Source organism: Mucor velutinosus, assembly GCF_035048745.1.
Source record: "Mucor velutinosus strain NIH1002 chromosome Unknown tig00001545, whole genome shotgun sequence".
NCBI classification, from domain to species: Eukaryota; Fungi; Mucoromycota; class Mucoromycetes; order Mucorales; family Mucoraceae; genus Mucor; species Mucor velutinosus.
This window is the reverse complement of record NW_027041925.1, coordinates 378484-400658: the sequence shown is the minus strand read 5'-3', so window position 1 is coordinate 400658 and position 22175 is coordinate 378484. Positions and strand designations below refer to the sequence as shown.

At 40.7% G+C, this 22175-nt stretch overlaps 7 protein-coding genes across 7 annotated transcripts; all 7 read right to left on the bottom strand.

The window, feature by feature from the left end:
• Positions 1-320: 320 nt before the first annotated feature.
• On the bottom strand, positions 321-1331 carry IPI1 (rRNA processing protein; the record flags this gene model as incomplete). Its single annotated transcript, XM_064825565.1, has 1 exon — positions 321-1331. One exon carries the CDS (start codon positions 1329-1331, stop codon positions 321-323), a length of 1011 nt encoding a protein of 336 aa, XP_064676783.1.
• A 999-nt stretch (positions 1332-2330) lies between these two features.
• Positions 2331-5508, bottom strand: NOT4_3 (transcriptional repressor general negative regulator of transcription subunit 4; the record flags this gene model as incomplete). Its single annotated transcript, XM_064825564.1, has 8 exons — positions 2331-2732; positions 2783-4457; positions 4530-4628; positions 4699-4817; positions 4875-4907; positions 4970-5009; positions 5065-5329; positions 5388-5508. 8 exons carry the CDS (start codon positions 5506-5508, stop codon positions 2331-2333), a joined length of 2754 nt encoding a protein of 917 aa, XP_064676782.1.
• A 905-nt stretch (positions 5509-6413) lies between these two features.
• ATC70_006286 (uncharacterized protein) lies at positions 6414-6944 on the bottom strand (the record flags this gene model as incomplete). Its single annotated transcript, XM_064825563.1, has 2 exons — positions 6414-6842; positions 6897-6944. 2 exons carry the CDS (start codon positions 6942-6944, stop codon positions 6414-6416), a joined length of 477 nt encoding a protein of 158 aa, XP_064676781.1.
• A 1502-nt stretch (positions 6945-8446) lies between these two features.
• IPP1_2 (Inorganic pyrophosphatase) lies at positions 8447-9257 on the bottom strand (the record flags this gene model as incomplete). Its single annotated transcript, XM_064825562.1, has 2 exons — positions 8447-8574; positions 8639-9257. 2 exons carry the CDS (start codon positions 9255-9257, stop codon positions 8447-8449), a joined length of 747 nt encoding a protein of 248 aa, XP_064676780.1.
• A 379-nt stretch (positions 9258-9636) lies between these two features.
• Positions 9637-10689, bottom strand: ATC70_006284 (uncharacterized protein; the record flags this gene model as incomplete). Its single annotated transcript, XM_064825561.1, has 4 exons — positions 9637-9722; positions 9779-10259; positions 10312-10568; positions 10626-10689. The coding sequence occupies 4 exons, from the start codon at positions 10687-10689 to the stop codon at positions 9637-9639; spliced, it is 888 nt and encodes a 295-aa protein (XP_064676779.1).
• Positions 10690-11826: 1137 nt separating this feature from the next.
• ATC70_006283 (uncharacterized protein) lies at positions 11827-13188 on the bottom strand (the record flags this gene model as incomplete). Its single annotated transcript, XM_064825560.1, has 1 exon — positions 11827-13188. One exon carries the CDS (start codon positions 13186-13188, stop codon positions 11827-11829), a length of 1362 nt encoding a protein of 453 aa, XP_064676778.1.
• Positions 13189-13649: 461 nt separating this feature from the next.
• ATC70_006282 (uncharacterized protein) lies at positions 13650-15230 on the bottom strand (the record flags this gene model as incomplete). Its single annotated transcript, XM_064825559.1, has 2 exons — positions 13650-15006; positions 15070-15230. The coding sequence occupies 2 exons, from the start codon at positions 15228-15230 to the stop codon at positions 13650-13652; spliced, it is 1518 nt and encodes a 505-aa protein (XP_064676777.1).
• Between the last annotated feature and the right edge of the window lie 6945 nt (positions 15231-22175).

Below are 22175 nucleotides of genomic sequence, written 5' to 3'. Positions count from 1 at the left end.
GGCTTTCATATGCAAAATCTGGCTATTTTCGCTAAAAACCTCATTTCATATTTTATTAATTTGTTCATTAGTTTCAGTCAAAACACTTACTACAGTTAGCACCATTGGAAGCGCCTTGAAAAGTACTTCAAGAATGTATTAGGAAGCGTTTTTTTTGTAGGGGAGCCGAGCTCCATTTTTTATTTTAAGTCCTTCAAATGTCGCTATGAGTGATAGGAAAGACTGGGTATGATTACAAGAGGATCGGAGGAACGAAAGAAAAAAAAATAAAAATAACAGATAGAAAAGAGCAAATGGATAAAAGAGGAAAAACTGAATACTTACGAATCTAGCTTTAACTCGGCATCCAAGCGAGCAAGAGAGCGAGCAAGACGATGTTGAACAGTGTCAGCGATGAACGGGGTTCGGTCGAAGATCCAGCGCCAGTGCGCTTGCCATATTGTCAGCAGAGTAGTTGCGAAAAGTTGAGGAATAGAGAGATCATTGAACGAGAGAGAGAGATCACGATCAAGATAGGGAGAGGAACAGAGTAATATTTGTTGGAAGAAATGAATCAGATCAACATCAGAGATTGAGGAAGAAGCAGAGAGATAGGTGTGGTACATGTGTCGCCAGACCAATAACTTGGGAGGGCAGGAGAACAGAGTATGGGTGATATCCTCCGTGGTAGAGGCAGAGCAGATGGTACATAGGGGAGAAGGGTGTTTTCCGGGGATGCGTAAATGTAGCAGAGCTCTTGAAGGGATTTTTTCGTAAATAGCTCGGTACCAGACCGTGCGAGCAGCCAGGGGGATTGAGATTCTCCAGAAGGAGAGCCATTGAGCCGGCCGGAGAGGAGAGAGTGAGGAGGAGGTAGAGGAGAGGTTTTGACGTAGTTTTTTGAAGTAACGGATGCTGTTGAGCGGCAACCGGCCTCGCGAAGGCAAGGAAGAAGGAGGAACGATAATGCTACGGCAGAACGCTCGAAGGGAGGGAGGTTGATGTGGGTTGAGTGTTGGACGAGGAGCAATGAAGCACTGTTGTGCAAAGAAAGGTTGGAATAGTAGTTGACGCGACTGAATGAAATCAGCAACACGTTGGGATACAATAGGATGGCGAGCGAATTGGAAGGAAGGACGAACACGAAGCACCTGATGATCAATATCTAACTGGAAAACCTCGCTTACAAGAAGCTTTCTGGCAACGTCAGAGCCATCTAAAAGAAGATTCGGTGGTATAAAGCTAGAAGAATATAAATTGTTAATAGTAGGAGGAGAATGTAAAAGTATTTCATAAAGAGGGAGTGAGTAGCAAGTAATAGCATCAACATATAAGTTACGACGTTCTGACATCTGAAAGATGGACAAGCAGGACTGAAGATTAGTGATTGGATTGAGATAAGTATTGCGACGGGATGGACTTTGAGGAAACCACAACCGATGGCGAGCATGCTGAAACAAGAGGTAGTAAAAGAAATGAGAGAAGACGGTGGAGGAGTAGCACCAAGAAAGAGTATAAGTTAAGACAGGAAGCGAAGGAGTGTTGTACTTGGAGAAGGCCGGAGAGTCAAGATATTAGTATTAGGAAGCGTAAGGTGATCATTACAGTTTATATAGTCGAATATCACAAAATAGATTAAAAAAGTCGAAAAATAACAAAAACTGTCCAATCGAACTGATAAAAATAATCTGAATTTGAATAAATTTGGCGGTGGCACTACTGTTGACTGACCTAAATGCCTTTCTGTTGATGACAATGATGATTGCAATGCTGACTAAACGGGGATCATGGAATTGAAAGGACAATTGCTTAGTGCAAATACTATTCTTGGGAGTTTTCCCCTATAAGGTGCTCTTTGCAATGACAATACCTCAAAAAACCGATGTAGACCCTACACAAGTCCTGTGTTTACGCATGGCCAGCTACACCAGCGAATGGTATGACAATTCTATTACCAAAAAATGTGGCACAAACGTAGAATGTAGTATACAAATGCTGCATAAAGCTTGGACTCTCTTTCACATCGTTTCAATAACGGCTTCCGTTGATACCAGTGTATAAGCAAAGGGAGGAGGATGCAGAGAGAAATACCTCTCCCTTTCTGACTCTAATATAATCTTTCTTTTATTATTGATAAATTGTTTAAAATCTACTTAAATATCAGGTTTTATTGTCGTTGATTTGAAATGCCTTCGACGAGAGCCCGCAGGGCGTCGCCTTCATCGAGCGTAGCGAGATTGATCGGCTAGTGTGTGTATACTAGAGTCTGCTGTATTTATATTGCGTTACCATTTTATAGATTGTGCCTGAGATTTTCAAGCGTATGCTCTTTCACTCTGTTTTATTCAGTATCATTTCATTTCCATGATGGCTGTGGTGGTACTCATCGTGGATGTTTGTGAAGGGGGAGGAGGAGAAGAAGAAGAAGAAGCAAGATTACTACTAGTATGGGTGCTGCTGTTGATGACTGCAGGCAAAGCAACAGATGTTGTGGTAACGGCACCTGCTGTAGTAGCGTTATTTGTCGCTGCTGCTGCCGCTGCTCCTCCAATACCACCATTAGCAGCTGCGACGGCAGAAGTGGAAGAAGATGCCATATTGATGACAGAATTGGCTGCGGAAGTAGTAGCATAAGCAGGCAAGCTAAAGTAAGTGCCAACATCAGCAATTGCTGTCAGATCCCCTAGCATGGTAACAATTTCTGCGGATACATAAACGCTTTCTGGCAACGATGGACAAGAAGAAGGAAAAGACTGATATCATGATGAGCACTCAAATGCATCTTACACGCACTCAAACTCACCTTGTCGTCCTTGAAAGAGGAATGATACCTCAAAAAGATGCCACACAGCACAAAGCGCACAATGAAATAATACAAAAAGTCATCCATCATGAATCGCTTGACATGTTGATCCACATTACTGTCTGTCAACAGCACATCGCCAATGGCCTTCTCCATAGCCCCTATCTTTCGCACACACTCGTCCCATTTCTGTTGATCCAAGTTTCCAATATCAGAGACAGAGCAGAAGCCAAGTAAAGGGGTATGAAGAAACAGGGTAAACAGGCTGCCAATCTCGCTCTTGTCTTGCACAGAAGACGGGTATTCGACAGGGGACATGAGGCACATGACAGGCTGGTCAAAGACGCTAGGCATGTGCTTGAATTCCGTGCTGTGGTCGCTGTCTACAATGAGAAACAGCGGTTTTCGAGTGAATGGTACGAGATCTGCTGGATGCAAGCAGTGCACAGAAGGAGGGCTGATGTGATGGTGGTGCGAATCGGCAAGATGCTGGGTATTGGCAGATGTCTCCTTATTGTTTGCATTGCCAGTGTTGGAGGCAGTATTGGCAGAAGTAGCGTTGTTTGATGAAGCTGTCATGGACCCTACGACAGACGTGGTGGTTGGCATGGTGCCACCGCTGTTGGTGCCAGCACCTCCACTGCCGACTGCAGTAGAAGAGGACGTATTAGCGCCGGAAGCCCCAGTACCCGCAGGCCCAGCATTGGCTGTATTCGACGAGGACGAGGCAACAGCAGCAGTAGCAGCGGCATTGCTGCTATTGGAGGCAGCAGCAGCATTCGAATTGCTTGCTATCGTCGCGCCAGACACCCTGTCTGCCGTTGTTCCCGCCGTGGGCTTGTTTCGCTGACTTGTCATAACACCACCTCCATAGCCAGGCACCACTTGATCCGGATACGCACAACCGTCTGCAGATAAGTACAATAGTAGAGCTGAATTATCGCTGGTATCTTTGAATGCAGTGGAAATGTAGACCAACAGCTGACTCAAGGAAGGTCGATACAGCAAATATTTGTGAGGATTCGACCGTTTAAGCATCTTCTCCGATGTTGTTTGAATGTGAGACGCTGAATAGGTATTCGTCGAGGCTCCTGCCGGTCTGCTTGTGCCAGCGGCTGTTGAGGACGTTGTGGTTGTTGTGGTTGCGGTGGTAATGGTTCCTGTCGCTGTGTTGCTCTGGTCATCTTTAGAAGCTTCCTTTGCCTTGTCAGATGTCTCTGTTGACTTGTTCTTTGCTGCTGCTGCAACTGAGGGATGCAATACAAAGGGCTCTCTTTCCAGCGATTGAAGCATACGATACATGTCCAGTGTCAGTTCTGAAAACTTGATCTGTTTCTGGTAGTTGCCAACTAGAATAGCCTCTTGTAATTTAAGCTTGGGCAGGTTCGCAATGTGTCTTTCAGCAATGTTGGAAGCGAGTCGATGTTCAATCTTGTCTGGTGTGCGGTCGAGGTTGATGGGAACGAGCTTCTTTTCTGCTTCTGTAAACGTGCTAATCTCTTCCAACACCATCTGCCACTCTTTGGCGTCAGGTGGTTTGAAACTCTTGGTGTATTCTTCAATTAAGACTTCCAATTCAGTGATAAGCTGACGCACGTTTTCATCCTTGTTTAGCAGCAAGCAAACAATGATGAAGCGAGCATAATACCGCATCTTCTTTACCATGAGCGCAGAACTAGAGCCGTGCTGTGTGTTAGCTACTATTGACTTTCGCTCCCCCCCCCCTCTCGATACATGTCGAACTTACTTTTTCACCTCGAGGATGTCTTTGAAATACTGTCTTTCATGGATCGCCTCGTAAAAGACATAGGCTTCGTGAAGATAATTTGTTTCGCTAGTTCTCAAACTGTGTATATTTTAATAGCATGTAAACAATGGATCACATTCATCCTCCATATTTTTTCATTTAGACTTACTAGTAATGATAATACAGCTGTCCAATTTTGCTCGCTATCTCCCCTACTTCCCATCGTTTCAGTCCGTAATTGCTCTTGTTTTCTAGGATGGATCTGTGAGTTTGTTGAAACTTCCAAAGCTGTCATTTACAGTTAGGATTTACGAGCTGCTGCAGTATACGCGTTGCCATGGATACCTTTGTGTACACCTCAAATGTCTTTTCAAAATACTAACGGTTGGGATCACATTAGATGAGCTCTTTTGCGTTATGTGATCTATTGCACGACTTACAGGCCTCCACTGACGATGACTTCCAGTGGGTGGTAGATCTCTACTAGAGTGTTTATTTCATGCACCAATATGAGCGACACTGTGTTTCCAAATACCTCAATCCACTGAATAAGCTCTGACTCTTTTCCAACAGATATTGAAACTCTTCTACCAACTTTTGATTCCTGATAGCTTCCTCATCTGTCTCTTGGCTTTTGGCGTCCGTGGAAGCAGCGGCAGCGGCAGTAGCAGCAGCGACAACAGCTGCCATTGCAGGCGTCGTCGTGCTCGTATTAGTATGCGCTGCATTGCCTGTCGAACTAGCTGTGTTGTTGTGATTCGTGTTGTTGCTTGATGCTGCTGCATGGCTATCTATAGACACTGTATAATTTGATGAGAAAAAGAGGAGCAAACATTATGGTGTATATACGATATCTACCTGGAGAAGTTGAGACGGCTCCAGGCTTTGGAGCAGCTGTTGTAGCGCTGCTTGTATTTGCATTTGGTGCATCTTTCGAAACAGATGGCTCTTGCGCTTGATTTTGAGCTGATGAACTCATTTGCAAAAGAGTTTGTGTCGAGATATGATGAAGAAGGAGCCTCTGAACAAAAAATTGTTTATGCGTGGCTTTTTCTTTTTAGAGCACAGCATCATAAACTACATAACTTTCTTATGCGTGCTGTTGGAAGACATTTATTTCAGTTGCAGCTTTCCACTTGCAAGCAGCATCAATCCTATATTCAACACACTTCATATTATAGATCAATGACACAATACGCTTCGTATCCAGAGACACTCGTTCTTTTTGTCATTGAAGATGCAATACCCACGTTTCACAAATATTTGCCTGTGATTTTAGACACGACATGTGTCTTTCTGGCTGTTTACTATAGATGAAAAATGCAAAATTACGCATCAAAGAACAGTACTCTGATTACGCTTTGATGATACTTCCTCAGATATTGCCATCATATATACCTCACGCTGGTTCACAGCCGCAGAATAGAAGAGCCATTACGTATCTTGTTGTAGTACAGATTTTTCATTTGTGCGGTTAAATGTTCTTGATTTGTACCTGAAAATCAGAAATGCAACCCAACGAACGATGGCTCGGAATTGTGTGTCAAGTGATACGTTCATCTGATTCATTTTATTTATTCCTACACAAGTTTATGCACTTTAGTATCAAAAAGATAGATAGATAATTGTACATGTTACGAAAAATGTGATTAAATTTTTATTATTATTTATATAAAATGGAAAAAAGCAAGACGATAAATCTATTCGTATGTATACAAGCATATAATTTTATAAACCAAAAGGAAAAAAAAGCAGAAAGAAGCATAAATGGAGTGAATAAGCATAATAATATGAAAAGAAAGGCTGGGAGTGAGTATATGTATATTACGTGTGGTGTGTGGTGTGTGGGAGAACTGTGCTGCTGAACAGGAAATCAAAGATGATTCAAGATGCGATATTTTGAGTGGTACTTGTGATGTGATAGGGGGCACAAATACTTGCTTTATCTTCGCATGAACACGATGCTGAGGAAAAGACGGAGGATATATCTGACAAAGATGATGAGAATGAGGATGAGGTGGATATGGATTGCATTAGAAAGAAAGGCGGTGATGTCCGAGCATGAGTTTGATGCGATAGAGACGATGATAACGATGCAGGTGATGATTCCTTCCTCTTGCGTCTGCTGGAAGAAGTGATTGTCGAAGTAGAATAAGATAGAGAAGGGCTTCGATGATAAGACATGGAATATGACTTTTGCAACAGAGTAGGGTTGCTGCTGCTGTGGTTGATTGACGTGGGCTGGATCTGGATAAAGGAGGAGGATTTGGAGGCTTCATTTGATTGACAAGACACGGAGCAAAACGCAATGTTCTATAATCAATGGTATTTAGCATGAATCTACAATACCAAGTACACACAACTTACATCGTCCACCAGTCTCTTTTCGCAATACAAACAAAGGTTCAATTCCATGGGATATTAAATAAATATTATACAGTGAAGAAGAAGAGAGAAGAGAAAACAATTACACAGATTTGAAATGATGCTTAAATATGGGGAACTTGAATTCTATCATTGTGATGATGATGATAATAGTGAAACTATCATATTGGCCCAGAATCTGAGGGGGGGGGGAGGGTGAGAATTCATCTGCGTTGGTATAAATGATGTGCCTGAATGTCCATTTTATGCTGGCGTGGGAACAAACAATACCAAAGTGGCTGCCTACCATTATCAGCCCAAACGATGAGCAATGTCAAATGTTGCCTACAGATTGCCTGGCTACTGTATAAATCATCGTGTTTATTTCTAGTGCTACAGGCACCACCACTCACAGCAGCATTCATGCACGTGAATCTAAGCTATCCAACCGAACATTACAAAAACGTCCACAGAAAACAGGATTGCCATCATCAACGTACAGTTTGCGTAATTCTTGTTTGTTGATGCCTGCACTTTCATATTAAAAATCCTTCATTACATAGTTAAAACAGGTAGCACATTCAAATGCTATATGAAGAACGCCATTAGTTCATATTTAGCACTTTGAGTCATTGCATTTACGTGCTATCTTTTCGCCAATATGATTGTTTCCTTCAGTCGTCTTGTACAACGCAATCTTCATCTTGCCCTATCTGGCAACAACCATCCTGGTTTAGGCAGACTATCTTGTCCCCTTTGGTCATGCACCTGCAATGTGTAATATCCTTCAATGAGAGGACTGTAACTCGGTGTTGCCCTTAGGTCCTATATAGCCGAGGTCACTGTGCCTTCCAGCACAGAAACGGTCCATGTCGCCTTGTTGGGTCCAACAGCTTCAATGGCGATCTTTTCAGGCCGTACTTTGAGGCTGGCGTATGTCTATTTCAAGTCGACCTGGGTCCCTCCAGCATCATCGCTATCCACCGGCAGTCGATACACTGGTCCCAATACCACCCCTTTGCTGCCATCATCCTCGTCTTTTTCTTGGGTTGATAGGCTAATCTAGGCTCCTTCCATCCGATCGTGCCTGGCCGATGGGTGCGATCAAAAGCACCCGTAGTAGACAATGCAGATATGTTTTTCAAGGCTGCAGTGGTTGCTGTTGACGACAGTAGATCGACTGGCCTTTTTGGGTATTTGCTGTGCTTGTTCATGACCATCATCGGACGACGCATCTCTGCGCTGCTGGTATTCGATGGCTTGCTGTTATTGTAATGCCTTAAATGTCCATTATTATACTCTGTTTTGAGCAGATTTAATGCCACTATGCCTATTTGAATGCAATGATGTTGCTTACCCTGTGTGTAGATGACCTTCCCTGAGCAAATGACGGTAATACAAGAGAAAAAGATCAAGAATCGATTCACTTTATAACGGTCAATTAAAAAAGAAAGTGCTTTTATTGAGAACCGTGAATCCGTTGTTTGTTTGGTCATGCCAGGAATTTCTGATTTGGCCAGCTTTGTATATGAATGGTATAAAATGAATGTTCTTTAACATAATAGATTGATCAAGATAAGCATGGATGTGAATACAGCAATACCAATGGCTGCTGCAATAGGCCCAAATGCCTCTCTGAACGAACTACCAGCGCTGTAAAAGCAAGTAGGGCAATAACCAGCTACATGTCAAAGTGTGTGAGCCTCATCATCTCTTTTTTTTTTACCTTCTCAGTAGACACTTACCAACCGTTGTGATTGGATTATACAAATCAGGTGAATACAGCGCGATAGACAAAGTTGTACATGGGACCATCCAGCCAGGCGAGTAATCTACTGAAACACCACGCTGATCATACAACTGAATCTTGTAATACCCATTCATCAAGGGCGTATTCGTGGGCACGGATCCTAGATTCCAGACAGCTTCTGTAGCAGATCCGTTCAAGGCGGCAATGTCAACGGTAACTGAATTGGGCCCAACAGCATTCAAGGTTAGGTTCACAGGTCTAACACGAAGCGCTGTATATCCCCATTTAAACGTGACATTGACAGTTGATTGAATAGGATACAGTGGTGAGACACTGCCACTTCTTGTAGGCGTGGCAAAAGTGACAGCACCAGCGTAGATACTGTTGCCAAAACTGCTAGAAGTAGGAAGATCTGACCATGCTTGACCATCACCCGGATATCCGCTGTTGTCATCAGTCAACGTGTCTGTGGCTGCTGACGCTGACGGTGTTGTTGCAGAGGCAGAGGTAGAGGCAGCGCTGGCTGCTGGTACCGTACTCTGGCTGGCGGTCTGTGCGTTTTGGGTAATGGAGGCAGTTACAGACGCAACAGCGAGAGATTGTGATGTAGCCATCTGTTGCAGTACTCTTAGTTTTGCCAATTCAGAAGCTACAGACGCAGACAGTTAGGCATTTTGTCAGTTCAAACAGGCTCTTTGTAGCCACATACATAATTGAATAGGGTCTTTTGCTCATGAAATGACAGAAATTGGTCAGCATCTAACGTAACACATACGCTTTTTGTCATTTACCTCTTTTATCCACCTGGGCGGAGATAGCACATGCCGCCGTAATGGTGCCAAGGACAACTAATAAACTCAATCTAGTCAACATGTCAAGGACAAGGAGAGGAAAGAAGAACATTATTTCCCGTCAAGTGCTGTTTTATACATGTTAACTTTTGAAGGGAGATTCAATGGCAAATGTGTCAATTTATTTATATCTATTATACAACTACAATCCAAGTTGAGCAGCAAATGAAAGAGCGACTTGTGCTGCCATTTTGCGTCGTTCCTCATCAGAGAGATTCTTGCCATGCTCTAATCATGTGAAACGTCAGTACATCAACTTGATGGCATCCCGTCCTCGATATTACCCCTCATTGCTTGTATCGCCTCGAATGCTTTATCCAATCCATCCTCTCCATCAATATCTCCAAACAATTCGTCTCTCATCTTGTCAATCTCATGTTGCGAGGGCATGTCCTCAACCTCCTCATTATCCTCGTCGCCCAGCTTCAAAATATCTCTGTCGTGTGCTAGCTTTAATTCTCGTAGATCGCTCAGCAGGTCCTCATCCTCGGCAACACCGCTCACATTCTTCTTCACCATACCATCCCAGAAATTGGTCTGTATAATCTCCAGGGCTAGATCAATACCCACTTTGTCCATCGGGATATCTGTCTTTTCATCCATATCAACATAGTCAAAGCTATTCGAGAGACACCAGTCATTGATTTCTGCATCCACTTCCATATCCAACGGTTGTTTTGATGAGCTGCCAATACATAAACGAATGCCTGGCTCTGCTTGATCGAGAAAAGGTAACCACTCTTTTACTGTGTTGAATGACGATGGCTACCAGCCTGTGAATATGACAATATACCCGTTTACGCAAGTAATAACGCACCTCATTCTTGTCAAATATGAACACAAAAGCGTCAATGACTTTGCTTATCTCCGTGTCCTTTTCACAGTAAGCTTTAATTGTCTCTTTTTGGGTTGCCTTGTCAATCTCGTCCAGCCAAAAATCCACTTTTGCTGTATAGTACTTTGTATCAATCTCGTAAGGTATACACACACCTACAAGGTCGCCGTTGGTGTCTTTTAATCTGGTGTCGACAAGCTTTTGAGGAAAATCCCTGTTATTTGATGCTGCGAATATATCTAAGCAAGCGCATGAGAAAGATGGTGTTGATAGTGGCTCATCTCATGGTGGGTTACCTTTCACAAACTGCAATGTGTTTCCATCGGGTTGGCTTGTTACAAAAATCTTGTTCTTGAACATGTCTTGCGTCAATGCACTGTTCTAGAGAGGAAATAAAAGGTGCAACTGGTCTTGCTAATCCACCACACTTTCTTTATTTGACACTACGAGTCACTGCTGTCTGGCTTAGCAGCTCATGTCAATTTTCAGGAACGAGTTTTAATGGGCTATTACTGATTAAAACCAACATGGAACAAGAAAAACAAGGTTGCAGTAGTTAAACCAAGCTATAATATCTCACATTACCTTCACAGGCATCGATTACCTTCAGTTTACACTTACTCCGCGTAAACTATATTAGCAGGACTATAATCAAGCGGCGGGCGCAATTTTCTGTGATAATATAGTATATGTTTAGACAAATGCATGAGAACAATTTAAAAGAGGGACTATTGTAGGCTGGCATGAATGATATTGCCTTCATGATGAAAAGGGCATTGCGTTTGCCAGCCGGCCCACAAGCTAAATTTAATTCAAACCCAGAATTCTAGTCTACTCCAGATTGGCCAAATACTAATGTTTGTCGACTCAGTTGAACTATTTTAGCAGATTCGACTATATAAACTGTGATAATCAGCTCGTACTTCCTAATACATTCTTGGAGTACTTTTCAAGGCACATCCAATGGTACCAAACAAGATAAATGTTTTTAATAAACTTGTTGAGTAATTTACGAAAATATGAAAAGAGGTTTTTGGACAAAAATTCGAGATTTTACATACGAAAGCCCCACGAACAACGTTTTAGGGGTTGCTTTGGACCGAGAGGAACATTTTGATTTAATGTATGCTATAGTAAGAGTCTTCATTTTTGAGGTCAAAAACGCGATCGTTCAACTTTTGATGTTTTTCATGAGGTATCCCTCGTGCTTTTGGTCGATTTTTGATGATATTTTTTTGATCCCAAAAAAAGCTGAGCAAAGGTACCAGCAAGTTAATGCTAGTCAAAAGAGACTACTTGGCGTTATTCCGGAGGTGTGAAACGGCTTCTAACACAAGAAATTACAGTTAAAATACACTGGAATTTGGCTGTGTTGTGTATACCTTTGAGTATTCGAAAGTAATGCACATATGCTGTCTACCCGTACATGATCTCACCTTATTCATACTGACGCAGGGCATTCTAAAAAAGTAAACATTCGCAAAAAATCTCAACTCGCTAATCGTTATTCTCTTTTATTTGTTTGAATATGTTACTAATAGCATTTCCGACCACGTCAATGCTGATTACTGAACTAGCAGCAGTTTTTTCAAAGGAATACTTTGTATTAGCTGTACAGTGTTGAAAGATATCGCATAGATGCTTCCTTTTGCCAATTATTTTAGCAAACAAAAGTGCTTGCTGTATGCAATCTGAAGAGGTATCCTCTGTCAGCAGATATGGTATCATTTCCATAAACCCATGATTCGCAGCATATAGGAGAGATGCGTTATAGCCATTTGAATCACAGGGACATACTCGAGGAACTTTGCACAGATAGGCGATTAGATCCAACTTACGTTGTTGTACTGCACTATGGAGTGCTCGTTGACAGCATTCGTAATCCACTTTCTGAGTGATGCCGACCACTTCAACGAGGTATCTCAAACAATCAAACCTATTCCAACGGACGCACAGTTCCAAGAGTTCATTTCTTTTGTCGCCATACGCGCCTTCCCACCAACCACCTTGCTCCATGGGTATAAATGCGCCAGCTTTGGCAAGTCTATGCAAGACTTGAATATTTCTTATCACAGCAATAGATTCTTCCATCGTGCTATAATGGCCATCACCTGCTGACCAAATCAAGTTGGTCCAAGAAGGGTTGTTTCTTTCGCGCTTCCTCAGCAAAAGTTGAATAATAAATGATGAAGGGTTCTGGTGACGAATAGCGTAATGTAGAGCAAGGTTCCCATTGCTGTCAGTTACATCTAACCGAGCCCCTGCTTCTAGTAGAGCTTTCAATGACTCGTGATGATTTGAGCGAGCTGCATAGTGTAGTGCTGTGAGTCCTGCCCTGTCTTGTTGATCGAGATCCAAGTTCGGTTGACGAATCAGGTAATCAATGCCGCCAATAAAATTGACAGCAGCAGCAGTGTGTAGTGCGGTCATTTGATGTGGACCATTATTGTTTTGGTTGATGTCCACATTGCCTTGTTGCACTATCTTTTTGACTGCATCCAACGATCTACATTGGCATGCCCAGCAGAGCAAGGTGAGTCCATACACATTATCTTTGACGTCATTTGGTTTTCCACTTGTGAGATATAAATCTAGTAACTCGAGATTGAGGCTGTTGTTACTGTTTGTTTTGTGCATCTTGACTCTGTCAACATCTCGTGGTGGAGGGTCATCCAGATGTCTCTTCGTTTTGCCACTTTTTGAATAACCGACTCTCTTACTATCACCATTTAATGCAATTGGTGATGTTGTGTGATGTGCTACAGGCCAAGGATCTTCCGTTTTCGGTGATGGTGGTGTGGCTATCAGCCTTGGAGAGGACTTTGATGATAAGCTATATTCTGAAAGATCTAGCGTCATATTGAAACAGAGTGATGAAACAGAGAAACGGAAGAAAGAAGAGGATGGCCGCAGCTTTGTGTCGTACTACTTCATTGGAATTATTTATCTGATTTATGGGTTAAAGATGTCTTGGCAGATGCGTATCATCTTCTTGGCACAACGAACTGGGCATATAACATGATTTCAATGATTGTTTTGTTAAATGAACAATATTTGATGCTCCTTAGCGGTCTTATCGATTGCTTCAGCTATTAATAATGAAATAATCTTGTGTAGCATATTGTATAAACCGAGGGTATGTTAGCTGTAAGAGATGATGGGGCCCCACAGTTTTCGATTTGTATAGAGCATCAGCAAACAAATACTTTTAAAAACGTATTATAGATTTTATTGTACACGGAAAATATAATATATAAAGAGATGGAATTAATAATGTGAGATATAGAAATACAGAGAAAATTATTAAGAATGGAGATAATCTAAGCGTCGACACCAGGAGCTTGAATACCCTTGGGTGCCTTCTTGCCCTTCTTTTCGAGCTCTTCGGCAACGTTGATACCGTACCACTTGAGTTGACGACCAATTTCATCGAGAGACTTTTGCTTGGTTTCAGGAATAAAGACAAAGACAAAGATAAATGCAATCAAAGCGAGACCAGCAAAGATCAAGAAGACGTATGGACCGCAAGCAGCCAATAAGGTAGGGAAAATAAGACCGATGACAAAGTTACAGAGCCAGTTGATAGCCAAACAAGCAGATGAGGCAGCACCAACAGCATAGGTAGGGAAAGATTCACCAGTGATAACGAAGGGAACCATACCAAAACCAACAGCAAAAAAGGCAACGTAAAGCATAACACAGACAACTTGAAGGGCACTGACGTTGAATCTCATAGAGATGGTCATGACAACACACCAGATACACATACCGGCAGTAGAGATCAACAAGAGAGTCTTACGGCCAAGACGATCAATGAGACCAAGACCAACACAAGTGATAACGACGTTCAAAGCAGCAACACCTACAGTAACATACTTGGCATTGTCACCGAAAGAAAGTTCAAAAATGTTGGTGGAATAGTACATGATAGCATTGATACCAGTCAATTGAGAGAGAGCATGGACGACGAAAATCTTCATACATAATCTAGCCAAGACGCCAATAGACATGATTTGGAGGATATTGAGTTGAGCTTCAGATTCGAAAACGGCGTTATCACCTTCAGCCTTGATGGGAGTGTTATCGAAGCCGTTGGCAGAGTCCTTATCAGCTTCAGGAGCGGGTTTGTTCTCTTCAGCACCCTTGGTAAGACCGAGAAGCATATCAGTGAATTCAGCTTCAACATCACCGTTACGAAGTTTGATGAATTCAACACGAGCTTCATCAATTCTGTTTTGACCAACTAACCAACGAGGAGATCTGGCACAGAAGGGAAGAATAAGCATTTGACCAATGGTAGGGACAATGGTGATAACAACAACAATACGCCATCCGATAGCAGAGCTCAAACCAAGAGAGATACATTCAATAATCAGAATACCGAGAGTGGTGAACAGCTGGAGAAGAGAAGTAAGAGCACCACGGTACTTGGGAGGAGCAATTTCAGAGACGTAGATACCAATGACACATGTCATGAAACCAGAACCAATACCAACGAAAATACGGCCGATAGCGAATTGAGCAGAAGTAGTTGCAAGAGAAAGCAAAATGGCACCGATAAAGAAGTTGATGTTCATGATGATCATGGAATCACGACGACCGAATTTGTTGGCCATGTAACCGTTGGACATGGCGCCAACGAGACCACCGACAGCAAACATACCATTGGTAACACCCCTAATCAGATAAGCAAATGTTAATGATCTGATCTCATCACTTTAAAACTACTGATATACATACCAAATCCAATCACCCATGGGAATACATTCAGGAAGGGGAGAGTTGGGATAGTAGGTCACTACACCAGGTTCGACATTGGGACAGTATCTCACAGAGTTACCGGGAATGTTCAATGCAGAGGTATTGAAACCAGAGTTGAAGGAACCCAATGATGCAATCATTGCGCAGAAGATTACAAAGGGTTTTAAGGAAGATGTCCTTGAATCCATTTTATGTTATTAACTAATTAAGAATTATTTTGATTAAGTAAATTGGTAAAAAGAAAACGGCTTTCATGGAGAAACCATCGAGTATTTAAATGTTTTTTTGATCCTGTAGTCGTAAAAAACATCTGACACTCAACCAGTTTTTTCCGAGAAATTCAGTTTAGGCGGACTTTCACGTATGATTGTGCAATGATTATTTTTTCCTTTCAGTGCATTCAGGGTCTTTCTAGTAGCGACACTTTAAATTGTTCTGTGGAAGCATCATCTTCCATCATCTTTTCTCAATCAACTTGAAAAGTGGCATAGTCTACATATAGGGTCCCGGCCCAGAAAAAACTAGACATTAATCATTGCGCATTAAATCAAATGTAAGCATTTGAAGGGACGAGGAACGAGGGACGAGGGACGTCGAATCCTTGTGTTATTATTAAAAACAATTTTTTACCGCTGTAATAATTTTGCCCTCCACCCTCACCAATTACATAAAAATGAGTGCATTCAAATTCCCAAATTAAGGCATAAACTTTATTGTGGTCTCTCTCAAAACCTTGGGGGGGAGGATGTCGGTCTTGAGAAAGAATCGTATTTTCGAACGAATAAATCGAACCCTTTTTTTTTTCACATGCAACAAGTCCAGGGCTTTTCATGCCCCGTATTGTTCTGTCAGCTGTAGAATGTCTTTATGATATCAGCATTCAAATTCTTGAAAAGGACCAGATGTGAGCAACGTTGGAAGCACAACATCTAGACATTCTCTATTTCGATTTGTAAGTGTGGAGTGGAAATCAGATGATGGACGGGTGGAAGCGAATCGACCGATCCGAGGATTTTTGCGTGTTTGATTGGCTAGTTTTCATCTATTTGTTGCTATACATCTCAACATGCTATGCAAAAACCAAGACATTTTTTGGCATGTTTGACCTCCTGTAAGTTTGGGTATTCTCAATTGTCTAGTAAGCAATACAACCTGATACTACGTGAGAGTAGACAGGGAAATGACACATCTAGTAAAACATGAAATGCAGCGATGAGGTGACATTACGTAAAGTTTTTATGAATCCAATGTATTTGATTTCCCATCTACTGTGAAAAAAAAAAAAAAAAAAATCCCTGAAAGAAAAATCTTCCCAGTTTTGCGAAATGAATAATACGCATCTCAAATCCGTTCACTTAAGTTTGTCCCCGCCCGCTTACTTTAGATAACCATCTTGTGTATCCATCATACTCTCACTTCTCAAGAGCATATCTCGTTGTATGATCTAGTATTTCTTGTGTCAATAACCTTAATGCGAAGGCCTCGATCTACAAAGTGAAATGAGAAACAATGGCCGACAATGCGAAATTGTGGGGCCATAACAATGTCTTATGACTTGTGCTGCTCCATTTACATTTAAGGGCATCTCGTCTCAAGTCGGCCTTCATAGGTTTCTCTTTTGTGGGTTAAATTCTGAGGTGTCATTGGTTGCCTTTCTCATCATACTTTTATTGAGGAGATATCACCCGACTTTCGAAATCGAATGTCTAAAATAGCCTAACATCTCATGGCATTTGATGAGTTTGACAGCACCTCATCATGTATAACTACTTGGCGCAAGAATCAATCAAAAACTCTACCCATTGGAGGTGATTATTTAATCTATTACTACACAAATAAAAATGAATACAAACTCACTAACCCGTACTTTCCAGCTTTTCTTTTTATAGTGGTATAAACGGAAAAATGAGAAAAGGATCCTTAAACTGAACCCTTTTTTCAAGAAATAGTATAACATAATACGGCTTCGGTTGGTCCTTCATTACCAAACCTTTCATTTATTCATTGCAAAAGCAAAAGAGATCGAAGAGCCATGATAAAAGGCGCAAATACCAAGGAAGCACTGTACTAAAGAAGCAAAAGGGTTAATTTGTCGCCGGTGAACCAGTCGGTTGACATTTTTTTTGAGTTTGCCGGTTAAGCCCATTACCTCCGGTCTTGCTTACAATGATGACACTTGAAAATGTACTTGGCAAATTTCCCTGATAGCTTTTTTTTCCCTTGACATTCCATGACTAATCCGTTTTCCTTTCGTCAAATAATCCCATTCAGGGTTCAAGGAGAAATTAGACCCTTATATGACATGATATTTATTGACCATTGCTTCTGCATCTTCTAGCAACAGCGCGGTAATAAAAGGTACTATACAGGCATCACTCTGTAAGCCCGTGTAACCGCATTTTTAAGAAATGTTGGAAACCAACATGGTAGGCAACATGCGATTTCGTCTTTTATTTGGTAATCAGACCCTTTTGTTCTTGCATTTCTTATGTATTAATTTCTTAATTCAGACTGTTGCTGTTTTTTTTCGATCTCTACGTTTAGTATGAGAACGAGATGATGCTGTATTTGTTGATGCTGACTTTTACCATAGCGTAGGTAATGCTTTATAATAGTTCATGTGTTTACCCGCACTTTACATAATATTAAGATTCGTAACATTGCTGGTTAATGATGTTTTACAGCTTTTACAATGTATTCGCACGGTGGACAGTGCATTTCATACCGTGAATAGAGAATCTAGCATATGTGCTGTCATTTTCTCGGATTATCTGCACGTGATTTACATGAAAAAGCAAATGCTGGAAGCACGGCTCCCTTTACAAGTACCAAAATCCACGTATGTACGCGTTAAAAAAAAAGGTGGACCATAGTTGATCTAGTTATCTCTACCAGAACGAGGCCTATGATCTACACAGATGCTATAAATGGTATGCATCTTTATCGTACGATCGAGTTTGCAACTATCCCTTAAAGTAAATTCTTAATTTTCCAAGATATTAACTTTGGCAATTAGGGTTGTAGTTAACGCATAGTGAATTCACTTTTGAGATGCTTATTATCAGAAATAGCTTAATTATCGACCCTGGAAGAGCCTTTGCACACAAGCTCTTTGAATTATCAAAATCAACTTGATTTCAATATTTGATGTTTTGATGTTTTGATGTTGAAAATTGCAGTTATCTGATCTGCGTATCTAGTGTTGAGGAACATGTAAGCTATGCCTTGATTGCACTGATATATGAAAAGAAAAATACCAAATTACCTTGATATATTAAGAACATTGCATCTTGTGCTTATGATATGACCAAGCTTAGTCAATGCATACATGTAAAATTAGCATTCATACTTCTAGGTAATAGAGCCTGTTATTCATACTTTCAATGTAGCTGGATCATTTAGTCAGGGTAGCTTACGTAAGCTTAATTTGAGGCATGCAAGGGTTTAAATACAGACGAGGTATTGGCAGAGTTCAAGTTGTAAGCGAGAAAAAAAAACTGCTGGGTATCATATTCATATAGAGAATACGTAGTAAGCTCCGTGAAAAATAGAGTAGCAAGTAGTAACAGGGAAGTTCACAGCTGTCTGCATGATAGTATAGATATGTAGCGATGATATACTATATACGTTTCGAAAAAGAAGAGTGTAAAAACGTAGGGCTCACTTCCTCTGTCAAGTGTTCTAATACTACTATTTCCATTCAAAGTAGAGAAGCTCGGTTCATACGAGTATCAACTAATGAAATATATATGTAGTAGCTTCTCAATACTGTATGCCTTCCTCTGAAGCGTTTTCTCGAGTAGTGGAGTAAACTATACCAAAATAAGCTGCAGCAGCACGGTTGAATACTGCTACTTGTCGTACCAGTACTATGCTTTGTTCCATTTGGTAGAGAGGGCTTCGCTGAAGGCCAACTTCTGTTTTTCTTTTCATGAAAATTTCGTAGAAAGAGAGGGAAATTGTCATGGAAAACGGGAGGTATGCAGACCGATTTTTTTTGCATTATTAACAATTGTGATGTTTTCTATGAGAACGTCGAAAAGTTGTCTGTATCATATAAACTTACACCGCTTGAAGGAGAGAATACAGCGCACTACAGTACTGGAGTAGAAAATGTTGCGTAAGTGAATACTTATTAGCTAACAAAGCTGATAACAAGTCAATAGTTGAGAAAGCAGCATCCTCAACTTGGTTATGAGCATGGTCAATGGCCTCAAACACTGGGGAAAATTACTTGACTATTGGACAGAATAGTCAATGAAATTAACAACCACCCTTTAAACCAAAACCCATAAATATCTCTCCCATGGTAGTTACTCCAATTAAGATAGCTGTTGCGATTAGAAATAACCAGTGTTAACTAGTTGTTTACATGAAATTATTAAATTATATCACTCCTAGATAATTTATCTCTCATCGTAACATAATAAATTTATAGTCCTTACACCACACTTTGGACGCCTCAAAAAGAAACGAAGCTGATCTTACAAGTGTTTCGGAGGACTGGCGTTATTAGATACGAAACTCCAGAAGAAGCTAGAATGGTTAAGGGTAGTACTATGTAGTCCGCCACCTACTTTTCATTAGCTTCAAAAGCATCTATTATTGTCTTTCACGATTAGAAGGGCATTGAGTGTGTCAGCCGGCCCCCACCAGCCAAAATTAATTCCAGCTCAGGCTCATTTTCTGCTCCAGATTGGACATATTTTATTAATCTTCGACTTGATCGAGTTATTTTGCGAGATTCGACTATATAAATCGTGATGACCACCCTATGCTCCTTAATACATTCTTGAAGTACTTTTCAAGGCGCTTCCAATGGTGCCAAATAAGATTCCTGTTTTGAATAGAGTTATTGAGCAATTCAGTAAAATATGAAATGAGGTTTTTACCGAAAATAGCCATATTTTACATATGAACACCTCATAAAAGTGATTTCAAGGGTTGCCTTGGATCGAGAGAAACATTTTGATTCAATACATACCATAGTAAAAGTCTCTATTTTCAAGGTGAAAAATGCAATCGTTTGATTTTCGATGAAAACCATGAGGGATACCTCATGCTTTTTGATCAATTTTTGGCCATGTTTTTTAGGTCTTCAAAAAGTTGAGCAAAGGTGTCAGGATGTTACTACTACTCGAGTACAATTGTTTGGCGTCATTTCGGTGGCTCATAAAGGCCAACATGTCAAGACATGGAGGCTTGAAAACTATTCAATTTGGCTGTGTTTTGGGCATTCGTTGGTCAATAGGTGCGTTTTCGTTATGATACATAGGCTGAGAGACATTGTATTCATTGATCTGGATTCAGAGCATGATGTTGCATTTAAATATTTAGCAGAAAATATCAGGTTGATTAGCACTGTTGCATTTCTGTATCTTAGCACAGTGATGCAGCTTGTTAGTAAGGTGGTAACGATTACAAGACACGCGGGACATTTTAAACGCAATAGATAGTCTGCATATATCTTCTTCACAATATATACTGGAAAACTATAATTTTAAAGAATTGAGAGCTGGACAAAGGTGAGCCCCTCTACCAAGAACATAACAATGCATCTAATTCAACATTTGATAGTATTAGTTTATAGGGGGTTTCGCCGTAGCGAAGCAAAAGCGCAAGACCATAGTAATCAGGCGTCTAATGCAATACTTGGTAATATTGATCTATATGAGGGCTTGATCGCAGCGAAGCGAAGGTTCAAAACCATAGTATTCAGCAGCAAATTTGGGTTTTCATTTCCGTTGTAAATAAGCTTACCAGCAACATATCGCATCAAAATTTGCATGAATCAGCTCTACCGAAACCAATATGTCTCCTGTTTGAATTAGAAGTTGCACAGGCTGCAGAACTGCCCTTCCAAAAGACGTCAGCTACTAAAGATATGATTCATGCCGTGTAAATAAAAGCCATAAAGCAAAAATACAGCCAAATTGAAAGTTTTCAAGCCTTCATGTCTTGACATGTTGACCTTTATGAGCCACCGGAATGACGCCAAACAATTGTACTCGAGTAGTAGTAACATCCTGACACCTTTGCTCAACTTTTTGAAGACCTAAAAAACATGGCCAAAAATTGATCAAAAAGCATGAGGTATCCCTCATGGTTTTCATCGAAAATCAAACGATTGCATTTTTCACCTTGAAAATAGAGACTTTTACTATGGTATGTATTGAATCAAAATGTTTCTCTCGATCCAAGGCAACCCTTGAAATCACTTTTATGAGGTGTTCATATGTAAAATATGGCTATTTTCGGTAAAAACCTCATTTCATATTTTACTGAATTGCTCAATAACTCTATTCAAAACAGGAATCTTATTTGGCACCATTGGAAGCGCCTTGAAAAGTACTTCAAGAATGTATTAAGGAGCATAGGGTGGTCATCACGATTTATATAGTCGAATCTCGCAAAATAACTCGATCAAGTCGAAGATTAATAAAATATGTCCAATCTGGAGCAGAAAATGAGCCTGAGCTGGAATTAATTTTGGCTGGTGGGGGCCGGCTGACACACTCAATGCCCTTCTAATCGTGAAAGACAATAATAGATGCTTTTGAAGCTAATGAAAAGTAGGTGGCGGACTACATAGTACTACCCTTAACCATTCTAGCTTCTTCTGGAGTTTCGTATCTAATAACGCCAGTCCTCCGAAACACTTGTAAGATCAGCTTCGTTTCTTTTTGAGGCGTCCAAAGTGTGGTGTAAGGATCCTGTAATGATTGTCTCATAAATTCTAATAATTCTGAGATTAATTTTGAGTAGGGGCTACTAGTAAATCGTTTTGAACTATTGTATGAATGTTAATTGTATGTCTAGTAAAAACTGTAAAAGATACTTTGTATGACTAGGACGTGCTTAGTTTGGGAATATTTGATTTTTCAAAAAGAAATCGACAATATGCTAGCAGACGGTATACCAGTAGCAGATCTAACCAATTTTGCAAATAACTACTTTTCCAAAGATTTACACTTGATGGTCAATTGAAGTTTTGTAATCCTACTAACTCATTCAACATCCTGTGAGCTGTTCAGCTCAATCTTCCATTTTAGCAAGTTGCAATATTAAGAGATCAAGTGCAGTAT